We start from the raw sequence: 22979 nt of genomic DNA, 5'->3' as shown, positions 1-22979 counted from the left end.
TATAAATTACTTGTAAATAATATAAAATAAACATCAAGAGATAACACTACGTTGATAAAAAATGTATATTATTGTTCCCAGAAAATTTTCGCGACTTGAGAATTTTTCATTTCGTTTTTTGGAAATAACTACATATTTTGCACAAGAACAATTTTGTACTGAAGAAAATTGATACTTATTTTTTCGATTCCAGATAAATCAACTCTAATTAAACGAAAATTTTTTGTATCCTTCGATAAATTCTTAAGACAAAAACAGAAAAGACCGGGGCACGACAGACCACTTAAGGAAGTGATTATTTTTTGTAGCTTTTCGCATCGGATACAAATGATTATAATCTATTTTGGGCAAATTTAATTCCATTTTACAATCATTTCAATAAAATAATTTTTTTTCTACGGAACGATGGCCCACTCGTAAAAAAATTATTATTAAATTTATTTTTGTTGGTTTTAATAAACGTAAATACTAAAAATTCACTTGCATTAACCAAATCAATTTATCAATACTTTTCATTAAACTTTCGTCCGTCGCGCTATGAGGGGATCCAGAAATTCGTGTATTAATGTCTTACTAATCGATATAAAAAGTTTCTATAATTTTAGTTGCTTTATTTTTTTTCAATCATTTCTATTATTTTTGATAATTAATTTCTTCAATTAATAAATATTTTTTAGTAAACGTATTATTCTTTCTGACTATAAAAAAAAAGTGTATCATAAAGCCTAATATAAATTCCAAAATAGTTCGAGACTTACAGATGCTAAAAAAATACACTTGTACTTATATTTGATTTTAGGTGGTCGCAGGGCTTATTATTTCATCAAGCAATGGTAGATTGTGCTAGAGCAGCAATATTATTACCACTTGGATCGAGTATTTTGAATTGTCAGCCGGTTAACAAGTGTTCACTGGTTGAGACTGCATTTTTATTACTCGTCACAGTCTCAACAGTCAATATGCTAACGACTGTACTTAATGACAGTCCTGTTTTTCCAGAAAGTGATGAAGAAGCTGATCTTACGGCTCCACTTCTTATGGATTCACCCCAGGTTAGATATAATATTACTACTTATAAAAAAAAAAAAAATATTTAAATCTCTTGCTCTATGAGCTTGTTTTACAATTTTGATAATTAATTAAATAAAGATTATGATGATATTTCCTCTATCATTAACCATCTGTTGTTCGGTTAAATGCCGATGATAGATTGAGGTTTACTGATGCACGTGGTCTGACACCTGCGGTGTCAAATCCGTTTACTATGTAATCCATTTAATTTAACATCCCACAGATAATGATAATATCATTAATAATAAATATGATATAATAATGACACTAATAAAAAAATAATTAAAAATAAAATATTAATGTAAAATTTTTAAAATAAATTTTTTACAGTGTGTACTTTTCGGTACTTTTATGATATGGTTTGCTAGCATCACAATAAACCTCGGGCCTACTTTTTTGAGTGGCGCACTTGCCGCTAATACTGAAACCAGTCATAATGCACCCAGTTGTCCACTGGTACACGGTCCATTCCGACATTACATTTTAAATGTTCTCTGGATAGCTATAAATATTATATGTGTTGCACTCACATTGTTTCATCTAAGAAAATTGCACAGAGATCTCACGAAAGCCAATGTTGAAGCCGTGAGTTTTATATTTTAAATTAGATTTTTTTTTATACATTGGAATTGTACGAATATGTTTTAAATAAAAATCGATTACTACAATTGAGAATGTGCGAATAGTGTTCAAATCGAATCGAATATTACTATTCAATTTGAGAAATTCGAAATATTCTGAAGCTTTCGAATTATTATGTCCCTGAAAATCGGAACGTTTTTCGCGGAACTAAAATAATAAAAACGAAATGAAAAGTGAAAAATCTACGGGATCTAGATTTCTGAAATGTTTCGCACGCCAGCCGATAATTGCAGGCCACCCCCAACTACCCCTCAAGTCACTTTTAGAGTCAAATTACATAAATTATTTTCATTTTCGTTGCGTGAAAAACGTTCTCATCTTCAGGTACGTGAATTATTTGTAAATTTTTGAATTCGATTGAAATTCAAATATTTGGTTCGAATTTCGAACATATAATTTTATTTAGTTTTTGAGAAATTACTAAATATAGATATACACAGAAAAAAAGGATGTCTTGAATCCAAATATTTTTACTTGCCCTAAGCAATTATTTGTATCGTGAATTAAAAACAAAAATTTTTTTGGGCGAGAAAAAATTTCTTTATGCAGGAAATTTTTTTTGGTCTTAATAAAATTTCTGTTTTCATTTCATTTCATAATGCAAAATTTTTTTTGCGCCAAGATATATTTTTTTCTGTAGACAAATTAATGGAGTAATCGAATACTAGTTCCCTGACCGGGTACTAGGTCTTTGAACCTTACAAATTTTTTTTTTTTTATTATTTTTTTTTTTTTTCAAATAATTTGAAAATTTACAAAAACTTTGAATACTAACGAATAATTCGAATATTTCAAATTGTTCGAAAATTTGAATTATTAGTACACCTTTACACAAGTAGCACATTTGGGTTTGTGACAGCGATAAGATAGAAGTTTTGAGGCTGTTTTTTGACCTATTGAGAAGACACCAAAATCTTGACAGCGATCAGAAATTTATATCACCGAAAAAATATCTGCTTAAAAGACTTGACAAGTGACGACAAAAAATAAATAACAAATAAATCATCCAAACAATTTTTTAATTGAAATGATTTTTTTAAGACGGAAAAAAGAACACAAATTTCCTAGGACTCCTAGGACCAACATCTGTTTGTTTATTTATATAAAAAAAAATTGTCTTGTCCCTTTAAAAAACATCTTTATAACATCTTAAAGTTGTCGCTGTGCTACTTGGGTATAATTACAATTTAAAAATCTTAGAAAATTTAATTCAGATTAAAAATATTTTCAATTATTTTAAGATTTAAAAATATTTGAAAAAAATTTTAATCAAAATATTTAATTCGCTAGATTAATTTATTTATTTTAACTAAATTATTAATTGCCATTTAGACCGTTTTAGTGTAGAAATGTCTAGTATGTATAGAAGAACAAATAGGATATATTTGAATTTCTTGTATTTCCATCAGGTTCGGGTCGCCGGTCTTGTCACGACACTCGTCAATGTCACAGGCGGTGGTCACGGTGGAACGAACGGAGTCGCAGACGGTGGAACCACAGATCAGAGAAATGGCACTACTCCAAAGGTATAAAACGGAATATAAATTTTAAAAATAAATATATAAAAATAAATCTGATATTTCTCGACTTAACCTAGAGAATTTAAAAGACCAATAAATTATTCCATATCATCATATTCTTTGCTTCTTATTCATACGGATAATCGTGATAAAAATCTTATAAAATACGTGACTTGAATATTGCCAAGTAATTCATGTTTAATCGTCAAAGAATATAACTACAATGACATTTGGTATTAATATTAAGTCTATTTTAAAGAAAGACACATTAATTAATTTCAACTTTCACATTCAAAATTATCAACTTGTAGTAAATGAAAAAAAAAAAAAAAAAAAAAAAGCTACTATTATAATTTTTTAATTCAATTTTTAAAAAATTTCCATACCATTCATACAAAGTTCAAGTACTGAACAATGCACACTAATTAAGTATGAGTATCCTCATGAAAACTCTTAACAACTTAATATAATGAGTAAGTGAATCGACAGAGCGGCAATGAAGCAACGATGGAGTAGTCAAGATAATTTCCAGTTCACTGAATTACTAGACATTAGAGAAACAACCCAACAATAGGGCGAAAACAAAAGTGTATAACTATCGATCGTTGAATTGTTACAGAGGGGTGGTGCATTAGAAGAGCATCGGAAGATGAGAAATTATCTAAGGCGAATGGAACGTGAAGGAGTTCAAAGGGTCAAAATGTTTCTAGTCATCACTGCAGCATATCTTATATTCTGGGGTCCCTTATTTTTTGTAACACTTGTTCATCACCCAGTAATTGGCAATGCAACTGGATATGAGGTGATTTAAAATTAAAAGTTACCGTTTAAATTTAAAATCATAAATATTTAAAATAAATTATTTATTTTTAATAATCAATTAACTTAAAACAATAATCAATCAATGTGACGTAAACTGTTTTTTTTTTCTATCCTACTTTTATCTAAAGGTCACTCTACACATTGCTTACATTCATGCTTTTGTCAACCCTGCTTTGTTCCTAACACTTCATCGAGGACTTCGCCAGGGTATTTCGGACGTATGCTGCGGTTGCTGTGAAAGTTTTGCACGATGGATTTTAGGATCAGCGACAAATACACCAATACAATCAGTACAACCACCAAGGTATGAAGCACCATTGAGTGCTCCATCACCACCAGATCCACCACCACCTCCAATATCAGCTACTGCAGCTGCGTCTTTGGATTTAAGTGACGTTGCTCTTTTGAAACCTCCATTGCCTCCAGCAGCTAAATATCTTCCGGTAGGTATCTTTTCAATACACAAAGAAAAAAAAAGATTTCTTGGCACAAAAAATTTTTACTCGTCCCAAGAAATTTTTTGCAGTATAAATTGAAAATAAAACTTTTCTTGAGACAAAAAAATCTTTTGAACCGAGAAAAAAAATCTTGCGCTAAGAAAATTTTTTCTTGCCCCAAAAAAATTTTTGTCTTCAATTAACAGTGCAATATATTTCTTGAGCCACGAAATCTTTTTTTTTTTCTGTAATAATAATTATATTTACAATTATTAATAAAACAAATCCAATTCCTACACAAAGGATTTTTTTTTTTCGTAAATTCCACAAATGAAAATATTAAAATCTTAATATTATCAATGTAATATTATATTTTTTATAGCAAGATGAACCAATTACGATATCATCTGATCCATGGAGTGTAATAATACCACGACCCAAAAGTATTTTGAGTTTATATGAAGAAAAATTATCAAGAAGGCCGAGCTTAGTGCTTCCGGTTATGAACGATATGACAACGGCAACTAGTCCAACAAGTAGCGACATGCCAAGTGATTAATATTACTATATAGATTAGATACTAAATAAAATAATATAATTACAAAATAGAAGAAAAAAAAAACGTAATAGTATTCCTGAGAAATTTTCGAAAATAGTTGACATCGATGCGGAATATTTTTTTACAATATATTTAAATTATCAAAATATTTCTCTCGTGCTATTTCTTCCATAATAAATAATAAATAATAATAATAATAGTAATAATAAATTACTGACCTAATATGTAATAATGATGATTGATGATAAATTTTTTCCAAGACATGTCCTTACAGACTGATTTTTAAAATCTGCATTTAATCAGTACACTTTTCTATCTTATTCATTACATCTTTATCCATTATTCAATTTTCCGCAGAGTGTCTTTGTCTCATTGCTTTAATAAGACACCGAATTTCATGAACGAATTTATTATCGATTAAGTTTAGAATTTTTCATACATTAAATAAAATAATAACACTAATAATTTGTCGAGCTACTGTACTATTGCTTAAAAACATTATTCAAATATCTTTTAGCTGACGAGAAAATTAATAGTTGATATTTAAAAATAAATAGAATAGTTATTTAGTCTGTCAGAAGCATGAAATGTAATTAGTCGTTAGATAATTTTTATAAATAATGCAATGATTCATGTAAATTTATTCCATTTAAACTAATGTCCATTTAATTAAGCCCCGTATGTATGTAATTAATTAATGAAACTAAATTAAAATTATATGTGGTAAATTTACATGAAAGTGGTAAAGCACAAAATCTAAATTAATACAAATGAAATAAAATATAAATTTTAAATAAAATTTATTGTAAAATAATTTTTAATTACTTTTAATTTGGCAGCCATATCAACAAAACATAGTACGGGTGAGCGAATTGAATGATTCGATTTTTCCATTAATTCGTAAATTTTCGAATTATCCAAAAGTTTTTTAATTATTTGTAACTGTTCAAATTACTCGATAGGAATCAAGAAAATTTTGATTCCAGTTTTCAAATTTTCAATTTTTATTTTATGGAGAGTTTACACTGTAAAAAATCGGGAATTAATTCGGAGTGATTACAGATTTTATTTAAATTCTAATTTACTTCGTCACTCGGAGTTCCGGAGTTTTAGAAAAAATCAGTACGCATACAGAATAAATAGGGATTTTTTTTTTCAGCAGAGTGATTTCGAAGTGATCTGCATTTTTTAAAAATCCACATTCATTCCACATCATGCTCCGTGTAAATCAAATAAATACACAGGCATCCATTCCGCGTTGACTCCGGATATAATCCGCATTTACTTCGAAAATTTTTTATAGTGTAGTTTTTAAAGTAACCAAAAATAATTTTTCCATAGATTCATGTCTGAATTCTATTTACTTCGGACAAAAATTTGAATCATTGGAAAAAATATTACAATGTTATGACATACAAAAAAAATTTTGAAATTATCCATAAATTTTGGAATATTTCGATTCGATTCTATACAAGTAATTCGTAAATTCAAACTAGTCGCACACCTATGAGACATATATATTAGGGTGATCCAAAAAATAACAAACTTTTTTTTTTTTCTTCCAAACAGGTTCAAAAGTTTCATTTAGATAAAAAAAGACGCCTGTGAAAATTAGAGCTCTTAATATTAATATTAAGAGGTTCCTCATCGCACTTTTCTATTTCCCATAAGAATAACATGGGAAAAATTTTTTTTACGTCTTCTGATTTTTATAAGTAGCTAACGATGCGTTATAGGAATAAATGGCAGGCATATTTTTGTAGGGAATTGAATGCTCTACAAAAAAAGATTCTTATCATTTTTTAAGGAATCTATTTGTTCAAAAGTTATTTGAGGTTGAAGTCGAATTCATATTAAATTTTGAGATTTTCTACTTTTCCGGCGAAACTATCAGACTTATTACAAAATATCACTAGACCTTTTTTGTAGACAATTTTATTCCCTAAAAGTTATTCTCTATAAAGTATTTTCGAATTCCGCATTGTTTTTTAGTTATTTTTATTTTAATGTCAAGCTCTTAAAATCGATCAGATGACTATTTTTTTATGAGCATGACATTAAAATAAAAATAACTAGAAAACAATGCGGAATTCGAAAAAACTTTATCAGAAATAACTTTTAGGGAATAAAATTGTCTACAAAAAAGGTCTGATGATATTTTGTAATAAGTCTGATAGTTTCGCCGGAAAAGTAGAAAATCTCAAAATTTAATATTAATTCGACTTCAACCTCAAATAACTTTTGAACAAATAGATTCCTCAAAAAATGATAAGAATCTTTTTTTGTAGAGCATTTGATTCCCTACAAAAATATGCCTGCTAATTATTCCTATGACACATCGTTAGCTACTTATAAAAATCAGAAGACGTAAAAAATATTTTTCCCATGTTATTCTTATGGAAAATAGAAAAGTGCGATGAGGAACCTCTTAATGTTAATATTAAGAGCTCTAATTTTTACAGGCGTCTTTTTTTATCTAAATGAAACTTTTGAACCTGTTTGGAAGAAAAAAAAAAAAATTTGTTATTTTTTGGATCACCCTAATATATATATATATATATATATATATATATATATATATATGACTATGTCATTTTGCAACATTTTTTTCGTACTCGTTGCTTAAATCAATCGTAAATGATTTTATAAAAATTTTTATAGTAAAAAAGCTTTCAGTAGCCATAACTCAAAAGCCGTCTGACATACAGATTTAACTGAACGGACTTTTTTGTAGAAAATTTTACGCCCTGTGGCGCTCTATGATTTATAAAGCCAAGAGAGAATTATTTAGTCATAAAAAATAACAATAAACGGCAAGTATTTATTTCTGTACTTTTAATGGCAAATTTAATAAAAGTCCAAGCGATTTTCTAAACTTTGAATCAAGTGCTGTACTCAAAAAAAAAAAAAAAAAAATTTGAATGTGTTATATATCGATTGGTTGACTGGGCTGCTCGGAGCTCATATATTTTATTATACACGTCTTTGTTTTTCTGCTTGAAAAAAATTTAATACATGGAGATATACATACTCCGAACAATAAACCGCACTTGTTATATATTTAATAACTTTGATTAATGAGATTGAAAAAAAAATTTTACTGCAAAATGACAGTCTAATATATATGTGGCAAATTTACCTACGCAGTGAATTCACTTCTATGGTTTCACTGAAATTTTGATATCCTTCAGTACTCATTCAAAAAAATTTTTTTGACCTCCGTCAATTCTCCCTTTACAAATATTTGATAATACGACTTTTTTCAGAATTTAACAGTTTTTTTTTTCTAACTTCTATTCAAACAAAACTCGTCTAACTTGTAGAAAATTTTGTATATCTTGTAAACTGCTGTCCAAAAAAAAAATTTGGTAAAATCAGGATATTTTTTTTTAATTATTACTGAAAGATATCAAAATTTAATAAAAACTTTAAATGTAAACTTAATTTATCAGTAAACGATATGAAATGCCCTTCTCTCATATAAAAAATTAAATAAATTTACTGTAATTTTATAAGCATAAGAAAAATTTTGAGTTAAGTGAAAAAAATAATATATTAGTAAGTGATCACAACTTTTTTTTGAACTAATATACTATTTAATAAAAAATAAGATTCAAAGAGATTTATCTATTGAATCTATTCAATTAATAAATTATTCAAAAATTTGAAATAATTGCTCATTAAAATATTCCGCCCACCGAAGTGTAACACGAAAAATTTTTTTTATTTAGAATAGAAAAAATTGTAAACCATAAAATTATAATAGATATCTATCAGCGAAATTTTTCAGCACAAAAAAATCATTTGTCGTTATATAAGAAAAAAAAAAAAATTATCACGTCCAAGTTAGAAGTGCACTTCCGAGATAAAATCCGTTGGGTCCATTATAACTCGTAAGTTTATAAAAAAAAAAAAAAATTAGTAAATATAATTTTTTGGCTTTTTTTTTTTTTCAACCACAAGAATGTTAACTATGCATATTAGATCCCTTAGTTTTTTAGAAATAAAAATTAATCAATAAATTTTTGAAAATGACCGTTAATGCAGTGTAAAAAGAAATTCTTTATTTTCATTATCTAAAACTTTTTATGGCTATAAAATTAAATAAAAATATTATTTCCACACTAAACTTCTGTACACGAAGAGAAATATATGGTAAAAATTACAATGTATTATAGGAATGGCAACCATATATATTATGGTATTCATTTCTATAAATATGGATTTCATTCCTATATCTCTGGCGGATCCAAATTACGGTAAATTAAAGTAAAATGCGGCATTTTACGGTAATATAGATTACATTATGGTAAACGTCCGGCATTTCATGGCAAACGTACGGTATTTTTACCGTAAACTTGCGGTAAAATAATTTACCGTAAAATTGCGGCAAGACTGCGGTGTTTCACCGTAAAGTATTGCACTGTAAAAATTGTATAATTTAAAAAGCAAACAGTGATTACGGCAAAAATGCCACAAATTACAGTAAATTCCCGCATTTGTACTGTAATTTACCGCATTGGTCGTAAATTACCGTGAAATACGGTAAATTTGCGGTATCAATACCGTATTTACATAAATTTGCTACCGAACACGGTATATTGCGGTAATTTACCGCAATTCGGATTCACCAGGGATGATATCGGAATCGTTCCTATGGAATTATGGTAATCGATACTATGTCACTATAGTAATTGTTCCTGTACCATAAAAGTCTGGTAATGATTACCATACACGGAGAAAAATGTCATGCTGTTATTACTATGCAGCATAGTAATGGTTACATTACTCTATAGTTTGTGTCACGCCGCTCTTATGTGACTGCTTATATAAACTATAGAGTAACGTAACCATTACTACGCTGCATAGTAATAACAGCATGACATTTTTTGCCGTGTACTATATAGTAACGTTTACCATAGTATCACAAGAACGATTATCATAATATCATGGGAATGGTTACCATAATTTATAGGGTTTATTCCCATATGAACTGAGGAACTGCTACAATTTGGTTATTGGATTTATTCCTATGTGGTTATGAGAACTATTCCTATGAGTATGGTAATCATTACAATAATTCTATTAGAATGCGATTATTGCCATTAGAGTATGGGATAATATTTCATAAATTTACTAGGAACGGTTACTATAAATTTCTCTCCATGTAATAGATATTGTACTATAATTTAAACATAAATTAATCAACGCATAATATATATTTATCGCCTCGGTGGGTAAATCAGGCCATAAAGTTTAAAATTTTTAAATAAAATTAATATAGTCTGATAAACAGTATAAAAATAAAAAAATATATATATACATATATAAAATAGTGCGATTGAAAGAGAATGCTACGTAAAATGTGCCTAAATAAGAAATAAACTGTCAACTGACTTCAAATCTACAAAAGCAGGTGAAAAAATGAAAGAAAATCATTTACGTAATCATATTATCTATTAATAATTAGTGTGAATTGTGAATATTAATATATACAGTAATAAGACGATGGATAAATGTAAAAAAAAATCAACTAAAATAAGTAGTGTAAATATTCGTTGAAATATACATGTAACTGAGGGAGTATGTCAATAAAATATAATATATACATATATATATATATATATATATATATATATAAATATAATATTATTAAAATTTTTTTAAGTATCATTGAAAATCCACTACAAATCACCTTGTAATAGAAAAATAATATTCTTAATATTCTCACTAGGGGAAAATTTCTGATCGAATTGAATCGAATCAAATAATTGGAAAATTTTTGAATTATGCGTAACTTTCTAAATTACTCCAATAGAATCGAGGAAATTCTGATCAGCTTTCAAACATCGAATTTTTATTTAATGAAGAGTTTATAGTTTTTAAAGTAATCCAAAATAATTTTTTCGTAGATTTGTGTCTGAGCTCTGTTTACCTCAGACAAAAATTTGAATTATTGGAAAAAATATTATAATTTTAGGTCGTTCAAAAAAAGATTTAGGAATTATTCATAATTTTCAAATAATTCGGAAAGTTTCGAATTATCCGAAAATTTATGAATAATTAGGAAACTTACGAATATTTTAAAAACTCACGAATAATTCAAAAAATTCAAATTATTCGATTCGATTCGATACGAATAATTCGTACGTTAGAACTATTCGCACGTCCCTAATTCTCATATAAAAATTCAAAGTGACAGTAAGTAATTTATTTAAAATAAATTAACTATTGCATTCAAAATAATAATTTACTTAAGAAATAAAGATTAAAAAATATTTGATAATAATAAGAAACAATTTACTCTATGGTGAGTAAATAAATATATAAGTACTTTACTGAATTCATAATTATCTTTAAAGTTTTGTAATATGATGAAGGCTCTAGCTAGTAAAGCAAATTTTAATATCTAATATTCAATAATTTAATTCAGTTTAAATACTAAGTTGTGATACCTGACGGCGTAGTTTAAGTTTGTGTTGAAATGAAATTTATTAATAACAACCCATCACTTATTTTAAAAAATTGTTTAAAAACTTACTTGTTCGAAGCCGCCAAGAATTTCTGTTGTATCCATTGCAGAATTTACGACGATTGATCGGAGTTTTTGTCCTGCTAACTGAGCAAGCACACGAACAATGCTGCTCTTTCCTGTTCCAGATTCTCCAACCTTTAATCACAGACATTAATTTATTTCATTAACTACTTAATTATAATATAATTAATCTTAGTATCCATTTTTTCTATTGAATTAGAAATATTTAAATCGTAACAAAAAAAATTTACTTACAAAAATAGGCATCCAATTCATTAGAACACACTGAGCAAGACTTTTTAACGCAGGAATTTGATCTCGTAGGACCAATAAATTATGATCAACACTGAATGAATTTTCACTCCGGGGTAAAATAATATTATCAAAGTATAAATTTTCTTCATTAACATACATAAAGGGTTGTTTATTTATATAAGATGGCTTTTGAAACACATTGCGGAATAATTCTCTTACCTATAAAAAAAGAAAAGTAAAATTCAATAACATAAACAACATTATTAAATAATTTAAAAATATTAACACCAAATTTATTTTTAAAAAATATCATACTTTTTCTTTATCATCCGCAGTCCGCATACGATCAACATAAATTAATTCAGTGGCCGTAACTTCAGCATCATTATAATCAGATATTTTCATTTTATAATATAATTCACACCACCGTGTAATATCCCGTAAATTCATTTCCCACGGAGAGCCATGGTATCCCCAAGAGCTTCCAGCCTCTGACGATATTATAGAATTAAATTCGATAATTTTATCAATTATTGTCTGATCGATATCACTAAATTGTGTCACCGCAATAATTTTTAAATCATTATCTGACAGCGCATCAACAAACACTTGAGTAAATCTATTGAGAAAAGATTTTGGTAATCCACGTCTTGCACCGCCCTGACTTAAAGGATTTTGACAAGCAAATATTTTCGTTCCTGGGTTAACTATAAATGTACGAGCAAGTTCTGGAATGTAAATTTCGCCACGATGATCAAGACAAGCATTTAAACCTTCCAAAACTGATTGAGATGCTAAATTTAATTCATCAAGAAGTATCCAATCTCCCGCTCTCAATGCTCGCAAGAAAGGACCATCTTTCCATGCAAATTGTCCACCTTTGCCCCCCTCAACTGGCAAGTCAGCACCAAATAGATCAGATATATCAGTTTGATCACTTAAATTTATCCTCAACAAATTATGTCCAGATGCTTTTGCGATAGCAGACACAAGACTTGTTTTACCAACTCCCGGACTTCCTTCCAACAAAAGTGATTTTTTTAATTGCAATGCTCGTAGTATTTTTAATTTATTAGATTTAGTAGTTGGTGCGTCAAATGTAAAACTTGTTACTGTATATTTTCCATTAGGCCCAGTGGGAATGTAAAATGGATCAATACCAAATATATCATCTCTCTCAATTATTCTATCATCACAAATGGTATGATCGTAATTTTTTAATTTATTAATGTAAGGCTCTAAATATTTAAAAATATTATTTTTAAATGTTTCCAATTTTTCTTTAGACTCTGTACCAGTTACTCCAGAGCCTAAACTATCGATATAAGTAAGTCGAGCTCCTTCAATAAATGCCATTGAAGTTGTTAATTTATAATTACTTGCATCACGACAAATTTTTATAAAGTTAATCCAAGTTAAAATGTCTCGTACACTTACTACAAATTTTTTACCAACTTCAGATGATTTAAGATAATTTATAAATGCTAATATCCCAGTAGCAATATCTTGATTTTCATTTTTAATAACTTCAGGTTGTAAATTGTATTCAATAATATCACGAAGATCATCATCAGAAACACAACCTTCGCACCAAATTTCAGTAAATCGATTACGTAGCGCAGGTGAAAGTTCTTTTTTACCATAATCACCACCTGGATTCATCGTACCAATAAAACAAAAATCTTCGTGAGCTGTAATTCCACAGTCATCTTTGTTTTTATCAACTGAATCGCTATTTTTTTCAGCTAACAAAAGTGTACGCTCTGGTTCTAACAACGAATTCATTCGTTCGAGTACACTGTCATCAGCAAGAGAAATTTCATCAGCTAAAAATATATCACCATTTTCCATTGCCGATATCAATGGACCATCGACCCACTCAAATAATTTTTTATTGTCTTCACTATGTTCTCTAACAGGTCGTAAATTACCCAAGAAATCCGATGACTCGGTATTCATATGACAATTTACGCTATGAAGTTTTTTATTTTTCAATACTGCTGCTAATTGACAAACGGTAGTTTTGCCACCACCTGTTTCACCAACCAACAAAATCGGTTCTTTAAATTGACAAGACTTGATTACCAATACAGCCATGCGTCTCATCTGATAGGTCCAAACAATATGTTCAAATCCTGGCATTGGTGATTTTTTTATGACCTCAAGAGCTTTAAGTATTGGCTTCGTTTCACGAGAAGTTTTATCATGAAGAGTAAATAAATTATTTGGATCAACATCTCGCTTAAAACGTTTTTCAATGACTTCTCTTATTTCTTTAGCTTCATTTTCCTGACGTACTTTTGATGCAAGCACAAGATATCCTTCATCAGCAAGTAATTGCTCCCAATCATACTTTTCAAATTGATTTGTTACTGCTTTAGTTTTTTTATCAGTTACATTTTTAACTTCTTTAGCTTTATATCTTTGACCCCATCTAAATAAATCACGTAATGTAATAAATCCATGTTTACCCATAAAAGCTGCTGTACTTTTACGTCTCATTTGAAGATCTTTCATAACATTTATCATTGATTTGCAATATGTTTTAGGTACACAACATTTATTTTCTAAAATAATTTCTAATTCATCAGACGGTATTTCATCAAAATGAAGCTCAACAAAACGATTTCTAAATGCACGTGATAATACTTTACGACCACCATAAACACCCGGTGGATTTTGTGTTGCAAATAACATAAAATTATTGTGCGCTTTTATTATTTGTTGTGTTTCTGGTATAAAAAGTTCTCTATTATCATCAAGAACACGATTTAATGCTTCTAAAACATCACTTGGCGCTAAATTTAATTCATCTAAAATAATCCAATATCCTTTGCGCATTGCTTCGACTAAAATTCCCTCCTTAAACATAAGCTTTCCTGTTTCATCGGCAACGTAATTTCCGACGTACTCTTGAAGATCCGTATGCTCATGATTATTAATACGCACACAAATATGACCCGATGCTTTAGCAAGATATTTTATTAAACTTGTTTTTCCAACAGACGTATTACCTTGAATTAATACCGGCATCCTACTGATTGCGACAACTCGAGCAAGATCACGTAAGTTTTGTTCGACAGATTTAGTGATAATGTAATCAGTTGGTTTTTCAGGTTCTAAAGTACCGCGTGGTACCCAATAAGGTTTGAATTCAACGTAAATATTATTTTTCATACTAGGATTTGGTATTGGAGAATTCAATATCGCTTTCCATTTACTTTTATTAGTATTTATCATTTCTTTAATTAAATTATCAACATTTTTATACGACTCGCTGTCTAATTGGGTTAAAAAACTCAGACAAAATGATTCATAAAGTGAACGTAAAATATTACCGCAGTTAAATGAAACAGTTACACTCAATGCTCGGCACAATGTTCTTAAACTGTAGTGCGGTTTGTGTCCAGTCCCATCATTTAATACACTGACAGCTCTCTTACGAACTTCTAAATAAAAATTAACAATATTTTCTACAATACCTTGAGATAAATTAAGTTCTTTGAGATAAGATTTAACAAGTGCACGTAAATCTGATCGTTCTGTTAATTCATCAACATAAAATTCAGTAAATCTGTTTCTCAAACCAACAGGAAGTTCTTTTTTTCCAACATCCGTTGCAGGATTCATACAGGCAAATATTTTAAAATCTTTATGCCTTTTAATAGATTCTTTATCACCGCGTTCAAATAATGACAGCGATCCTGTTGATCCTTCTAATAGTCCAGATAAACATTCCAGTGTTTCTGATGACGCTAAATTTATTTCATCAAGTAATACCCAGTAACCTTTTTGCAATGCTTTTATTAAACTACCCTCTATAAATGCAAATGCCAAAGAAAATTCGGTTTTAACTTGAGATTTTAATTTTTCTAATTTAATGTTTAGTTTTTCCCATTTAACTAATCGTTCTTTGTTAACATCCATCTTATTTTTTTTACTATCATCAGTACTTTTTCTTTTTTTACCTGTTTTAAGTTGTTCATCTTCATTTATATTTCCACGTAATCTTTTTATAGCAGCCATTGCACTGTGACTCATCAAAGCTACGAGTTTTTTCCAGCTGCCTTGTTCATAAGATGTAGCCAAGTGTTCAAGAAATTTACGATTAGGCTCAACGGCAAAATACGAACGAAAGAGTATTTCAAACTCTTCTCTAATTGGTGTAATTAAAAGTTTAATATCAACAGGTTTGTATCCTCCCAATAAATCAGCACTTTCACTTTGTTGATTCATGTTTATGACAATGAGTTTATGTCCTGTATTTTTAGCTAAATGCTGAATAGAACTAGTTTTTCCTGTACCCGTTTCACCAACTAATAAAACAGGTTCATTTTGCATAATACAGCACGCAACTCGTTCTAATAAAACTGCTGATGGTCTTGACTCAGATGTGAAATTATCTTTTGATTGATCATATTGAACAGAACGTTCTTTCTTACAATTGATTATTGCTCGTCCAGCAGTTATCACTTTTTCATCTTCTGTTTTAGACACTTGAATCGTACGAGTTTTAATCATACTCTCAGTTTCAGTTTTAACGATTCCTAAAATATGCCCAATAGCAATGGCAAGATCTAGCCTTTTTTTAACATCCGGTACAGAGCAACAAAAAATATCAACAGCATCTAGAAGAAGTTTACGAGCGGTGTGTTCTTGTGAAACATTAAAATTAACAATTGATCGGGTACACCATTTAATTAAATCTCTTGTTGATATTAATCTTCCAGCTGTTGATAATTTTTCATCTCCATCTTCAGTATCGTGATTCCCCATTGAAAATAATAAAAATACATCTATTATTTTATTTGCTGTGGTAGTTAAAACCGGAAATAGAGTTTTTATGACAATTATTAATTCATCTTTAGTAAGCGGATCCATGTGAACACACAGCCAATGTTTTTCAAGCAAATTACAAGCATTTGCAGATTGTCGAAACAATCCAGATACTGATGAAATTAATCGTTGGGTTACAAACAATTGAAAGCCACTTTTAGCATAAATTGTGTCACGATATCCTGGTACTGAAAGTGTTCCAGTCTCCATCAAATTACTTAGAACACTGATGACATCAAGAGCCGCACTGTCTATATCTTCTAGAAGTAACCACTTTCCAGTTACAACGGCTTGAGTAAGAACACCAGGCTGCCATATAAATTCACCTGGAATGTCTGTACATCTGTAAGTTCCTAGCAACATTTTTGAATCAGTTTGCTCTCCTAATTGAACTTTTATAAAATCAGATGATCCACGTCCAGTTACTTTTGCTAAATATTCAACTAATGCAGTTTTTCCACAGCCAACTGGTCCTTGAAGACAAACACATTTTCTTGAAGCAACTGCCAGAGCAAGACTACGTAAATTTGACTCCATTGATGGTACTGGAACTAATGAGGAATGTACGCGGTTGGTTTTATCAAATACTGGTAGCAAAACACCAGAAATTGACACAAGAGAGTCTGAATCTTCAACAGCTTTTTCTAACTCTTGTAAATAATTATCATCATCATCAGTTGTAAGAATGATATTATTATCATGAGCATCATGATTAATTAAAAATTTATGAAAATTAGGAATTAATGCCTTGGCACATGAAATCTTTATAGATTCAGACATATTTAAAACTATTCCTACACATTTCAAAGCAATCCATTTTAAATCACTGTCACTGTGAGCTAAAAAGTTATAAAATTTCGACCAATTCCATTTATGTTTAAAATGATTTGAAGCCGCTCGTAAAATATTATAAGTTGCAACTACTACGTCATAGTCAGATACATCTTTAATTTTAAATGATACCTCATGTCTTTTTAATTTTTTAGCTGGAGTTAATTCCGTGGGAGTTTCAAATGGTGCTGGATAAACTTCAAAATATCGTAAAGTAAATCTGTAAAATTAATTTTAAATTTATATATGGAAATCTTATCGATAATTTTAATTAAAATCTCTGAAAGGACAAAAAAACATTAGAATCTGTAATATTGATAAATGTTTGACGTTTCGTCACTTTTAATTGTGACTTCATCAGCAAATAAAAACATATAATGAACAATAGTATAATATTGATCAGCTTTATAATTTAAAATATTTTAACAAGTTAACATTCTAACATACTTTCGTAAAAAAACCCAGTTGTTAACCATCAATTGTCTTTGTTTTACTAACAGTTACACGAGATTGATATTGGCAGTGTTTCATTTATACTTTTTAATAATTACTTAAAATGAATTGTTGCTGTAACAGTTTATTATCATTTTAATGAACAGTTTTATCATATTATTATTATTTAGATGATAGAATCTGAGTAATCTCAATACATGTATCAAACCTTTTTAAAACGTTCAAAATTATAAATCTGATCTAGACACAAAAAATTCTTTACATTATAAATTGAAAACAAAAATTTTCTTGGGAAGAGAAAAAATTTTTTGAGATGAGAAATTTTTTTTTCTAGTCTTCAGAAAATTTCTGTTTTTATTTCATAATGCAAAAAATTTCTTATCAAGAAATCCTTTTAGTAGATTTCATAGAAATCTAACTATTGCATTTGTCTTCATGACGGAATTTTCGAAAAATTTCGCTACCACTGGACTCAGCTCGACGAGCTGAGTCAGGAAATACATATGGTTCAAAAGTTTATATATGTATGTATTTATACGATAGAACGCGGCTTGTCACGACGATAGCGTCCACAATTTTTAACTGATCTTAATGAAACTCAGCATACATTTTCTGTGGACGATTTTCGAGATCAAGTTCGAAGATCAGCAAAATCAGTCAATCAATTTAGAAGTTATAGCATTTCAAAATTTTCAAAATGTCAAAAAATTATATTTTTACTGATTCTTTCTTCAATAATTTTTGAATGTGACAACTTATTGAATTTCTTCAAAATGTATCTGAAAGCTCTTTAAATAAGCTTTGATTTTCATGCCTATATATATGGCTATACCAAAGAAATTACTTATCTTGCTACTCATTAAATGAAATTATGCTATTGCATTCGTTTTTGATGATGTTCAAAAAAACTTTTTTGTGGCTTTCCCAATGCCTCCGATTCCGGCTATTTTATTTACTTTTAACATATACATCTATTTATACATATAGATATCATGAAATCTACTTTCATTTCGGCTGCCGAATGACCTTTTTCTGTATAGTTCCTGATAAAGTCACAATAAAAGTGACGAAACGCCTAACATTTATCAATATTACAAATTCTTATGCTTTTTGTCCTTCTCCATGCGAGAATTTTAATTATAATTAATTTTAAATTTTTATGTAGTTTATATTTTTGAAAAAGTAATGCCAATATATTTTAATAAATTACCCAAGGACATCAGGATTAATGGATATTAATTGTCCAAGAATTACACAATTTAAACGATGCAATTGTGGATTTGATTCTGCGTCTAATTCACTACATTCTGTAGGAATAGCATGTGATAAAAAGAGAATTAAATATTGAGGAAAATACTCAGCTACATGTCGAGTATATTTTTTATCCATCAAAATATGACTGCATATTTTTTCTATTACTTCTTTGAACTCATCTTCAGTCAAGTCCTATGAATAATAATACAAAACAATTACAATTAAATTACAATTATTGTAAAGTACTTTAATTTATAATTAAAATTTTTTTTTACTCAATGTAAATTACAAATGTAGTTATATTATTTAATAATATAAAATATAACAAAAACTCACGTCATTATTTAAATATATTGAAAATAGTTGATTTAAATTATGGATCGAAGAATTTTTATCACAAAATTCTTTGAGATTCTTCAATAGTCCTTTCATGGTTGTGCTACTAAGTTGTCATCAATTATTATTTATAAATAATCAAACCGGTACTCAAATAATTAACACGCTGGTTACAACAGTTACAAAGAAACACGTGTTACTCTTGCAGGTTAATATTTTAAAGTACACTCACTCATACGCGTGTCGTTATCCCGCGCAAGACTGAATAAGAACGACGGCTAAATATTAAAGGCTAATTTTCACCGTAGAAAAAACTGCGCAATTAGAAAATACTGCGAATCTATTGAATATATAATTGAATATGTAATTTACTTTGACTAATATAATTACAGAATCTGAAAGGTAATGTATGTTTTCAATATCAAGCTATGTGCTTTGTTTAAGAAGATTACATAAGAAACAAACTTCCCGCGCGTAATTCAAATCCGTGGATTTTTATTATTTTTAAATTTAACAAACATAATCTCATAAAAAGTGATCCTGAAGATGAGTTTGAATGTATTTAGCAGTTTTTTAAATTTTTTAATAAATAAATAAAATGTAAGTAGAATAAAAATTAATAAATGCACCCTTATTAATTATTTTTATTACCTGCGCGGTAAATTTAAATTAGGGGTGTGCGAATACTCGAAACTTCGAATTATTCGAGGCGAATCGAATCGAACAATTCGATTCGAGATTCACCTCGAAGATTCGAAAGGTTCGAATAGTTCGAAAGATTTGAATAGTTTCGAAACTTTACCGAATCTTCGGTAAATAGGGGAGCCTGGGACACGAAGGCTTTCCTCAAAAATTGGGTAAAAAAATTTTTTTTATTTTCCGTCGTTATGACCTCTATAATGTTTTTATCATATTTTCGGCCAATATGTGATATTTGGGGTAAAATGGGACCCTTAAAAAAAATTAACTTGACGGAAAATAAAAAAAAATTTTTACCTAATTTTTGAGGAAGGCCTTCGTGCCCCAGGCTCCCCTATTTACCGAAGATTCGGTAAAGTTTCGAAACTATTCAAATCTTTCGAACTATTCGACATTCGACTCGAATATTGAATCGAATCTAACTATTCGACTCGATTCGATTCGAACAAGATTCGCACACCCCTAATTTAAATAGTAGAAAAATAAATTCTTAGAAATTGGAGAAAACTAAAAATCAATCGAACGTCAAAATAAAATGGCAGTAGAATATGATAAAAAAATATTTTAAAAATTAAAAAAAAAAAAACACGCAAGTGTTTGAACAAACCTTGGTGGGGAAATAATATGCAGAAGGGTGTCCTAATACACTTGGAGATTTAATTTAAATTGCTCCAAGTGCATTGCAGCTAAAAAACGTCACTTAACTGCTATTTCCCACCAGACGATGCCAGATGATTTTGCTCAGGAACTTGAAAGCTATCAGCATCAGCAATTCGCAACACTCTACACTAGCACTGAGCACTCAACACTTAACGACACCACAGACACTTTGCACGATTTTAATTTTACAAACACTGCACATTTTAATTAAACAATGACTATGAGCAATAAGTTTTATGGATAATTCCGCGAATTAACTACAATACTGTGTTTCAATTTAAACGTTAAGAAAGATCTGGACTACTACTGCCGTTGTCAATGATACTGACTGCTGCTATTGGACCACCAGTTGATACAAAGCAATCTATTTCGCACAATTCATTTGCCCCCACTTTAGCAAAAATTTGAACGTTGAATACAGTGACACGCAGTAGAGCCATCTTGGCGCGAAATTTCAAAATTAAAATTTGATAATTTTATTAATATTTATTTGTGTCAATAATTATATTAATTAGACTAAAAAGTATACTCAAAATTTTTTATTTTCATTAATAATTTATTAATTATTTTCATTACTTACGCGGTAAATTAAGATATTCGAAAAATAACTTATTAGAAATGGGAGAAATAGTAAAAATCGTAATTCAAAATAAAATGGCAGCAGAGTATGGCACGCCGTTTTACTATTTAATGTTAACAAATAAATTAGAGAAAAAATAAATTGTCATAAAAAAATTGAAATAATTTTAATCGAGGCATAATTGAAATGCGACACATTAATTTTATTATCATGCATAATTTTTATTAAAAATAATTATTATCTCCTGACATAATAATAATCTGGTTATTTTTAATTATGTTCTGACATAAATATTTTTGATTATTTAAAATTATGGTGCCACATAATAAAAATGAATTACATTATCATTATGTGTTTAGATAATTTTAATCATGATATATTATTATGTACTGACATAATTGTAATGAGTTCTATTAAAATTATGATCTCCATACTAAAAATATGTTGAATTTAAACTATACTATCCTATAAAAATAATTGGAAGATTTTGAGTTATGAGAGCTAATAATATATTAATTTTTTAGATATTTAGGCATGCTGAATTAAAATTATGTACATAATGGAAATGCGAGAATTAAAATTATGTACATAATAAAAATTCAGAATTAAAATTATGTACATAATGAAAATGCGAGAATTAAAATTATGTACATAATGAAAATTCGGAATTAAAATTATGTACATAATGAAAATTTGGATTTAAGATTATGTACATAATAAAAATTCGGAATTAAAATTATGTACATAATAAAAATGCAAGAATTAAAATTATGTACATAATGGAAATTCGGAATTAAAATTATGTACATAATGATAATTCGGAATTAAAATTATGTACATAATGAAAATGGTAGAATTAAAATTATGTACATAATGAAAATGCTAGAATTAAAATTATGTACATAATGAAAATGCTAGAATTAAAATTATGTATATAATAAAAATTTGAAATTAAAATTATGTACATAATAAAAATTCAGAATTAAAATTATGTACATTATAAAAATTCTAGAATTAAAATTATGTACATAATGAAAATGGTAGAATTAAAATTATGTACATAATGAAAATGGTAGAATTAAAATTATGTACATAATAAAAATTTGGAAATAAAATTATGTACATAATAAAAATTTTGAATTAAAATTATGTACATAATAAAAATTTTGAATTAAAATTATGTACATAATGGAAATGCGAGAATTAAAATTATGTACATAATGAAAATTCGGATTTAAAATTATATTCACAATAAAAGCTGTGTATATGGGTCAGTATCTGTATGTGTACAAGCGTGAGCGTGTATTTGAGTATATGTAGTGTGAAAAACTAATCATAGGGGGGCTTACATAGCTATTTATAGAACATTTATGGTCTTGTATGGTTCGTATAGAACTATACATAGGTACATCTGGGTACCCTGGTAGGAAGGGACCATTGGACAAGGCTCGGACCAGGCATTGGCCGGTCGTCATGCCAGAGTTCCGAG

General features: G+C 28.6%; 2 protein-coding genes across 2 annotated transcripts in view; one reads left to right on the top strand and one right to left on the bottom strand.

The window, feature by feature from the left end:
• The window catches only part of LOC130678223 (uncharacterized), a 47506-nt gene extending 40891 nt beyond the window's left edge, over positions 1 to 6615 (top strand). Inside the window, exons 5-10 of the mRNA XM_057485315.1 lie at positions 800 to 1052; positions 1402 to 1656; positions 3123 to 3239; positions 3853 to 4035; positions 4184 to 4498; positions 4875 to 6615. Coding sequence (XP_057341298.1) covers positions 800 to 1052; positions 1402 to 1656; positions 3123 to 3239; positions 3853 to 4035; positions 4184 to 4498; positions 4875 to 5051 — 1300 coding nt within the window. The 3' untranslated portion in view covers positions 5052 to 6615. The remainder of the gene's footprint in view (positions 1 to 799; positions 1053 to 1401; positions 1657 to 3122; positions 3240 to 3852; positions 4036 to 4183; positions 4499 to 4874) is intronic.
• LOC130678222 (midasin) overlaps positions 1 to 19883 on the bottom strand; it is a 93150-nt gene extending 73267 nt beyond the window's left edge. Inside the window, exons 1-5 of the mRNA XM_057485314.1 lie at positions 19552 to 19883; positions 19172 to 19407; positions 12157 to 17728; positions 11842 to 12060; positions 11593 to 11721 (exon numbers count right to left, since the gene is read on the bottom strand). Coding sequence (XP_057341297.1) covers positions 11593 to 11721; positions 11842 to 12060; positions 12157 to 17728; positions 19172 to 19407; positions 19552 to 19647 — 6252 coding nt within the window. The 5' untranslated portion in view covers positions 19648 to 19883. The remainder of the gene's footprint in view (positions 1 to 11592; positions 11722 to 11841; positions 12061 to 12156; positions 17729 to 19171; positions 19408 to 19551) is intronic.
• Between the last annotated feature and the right edge of the window lie 3096 nt (positions 19884 to 22979).

This window comes from Microplitis mediator, chromosome 1, assembly GCF_029852145.1.
Source record: "Microplitis mediator isolate UGA2020A chromosome 1, iyMicMedi2.1, whole genome shotgun sequence".
NCBI classification, from domain to species: domain Eukaryota; kingdom Metazoa; phylum Arthropoda; class Insecta; order Hymenoptera; family Braconidae; genus Microplitis; species Microplitis mediator.
This window is presented reverse-complemented; position numbering and strand designations above follow the sequence as displayed.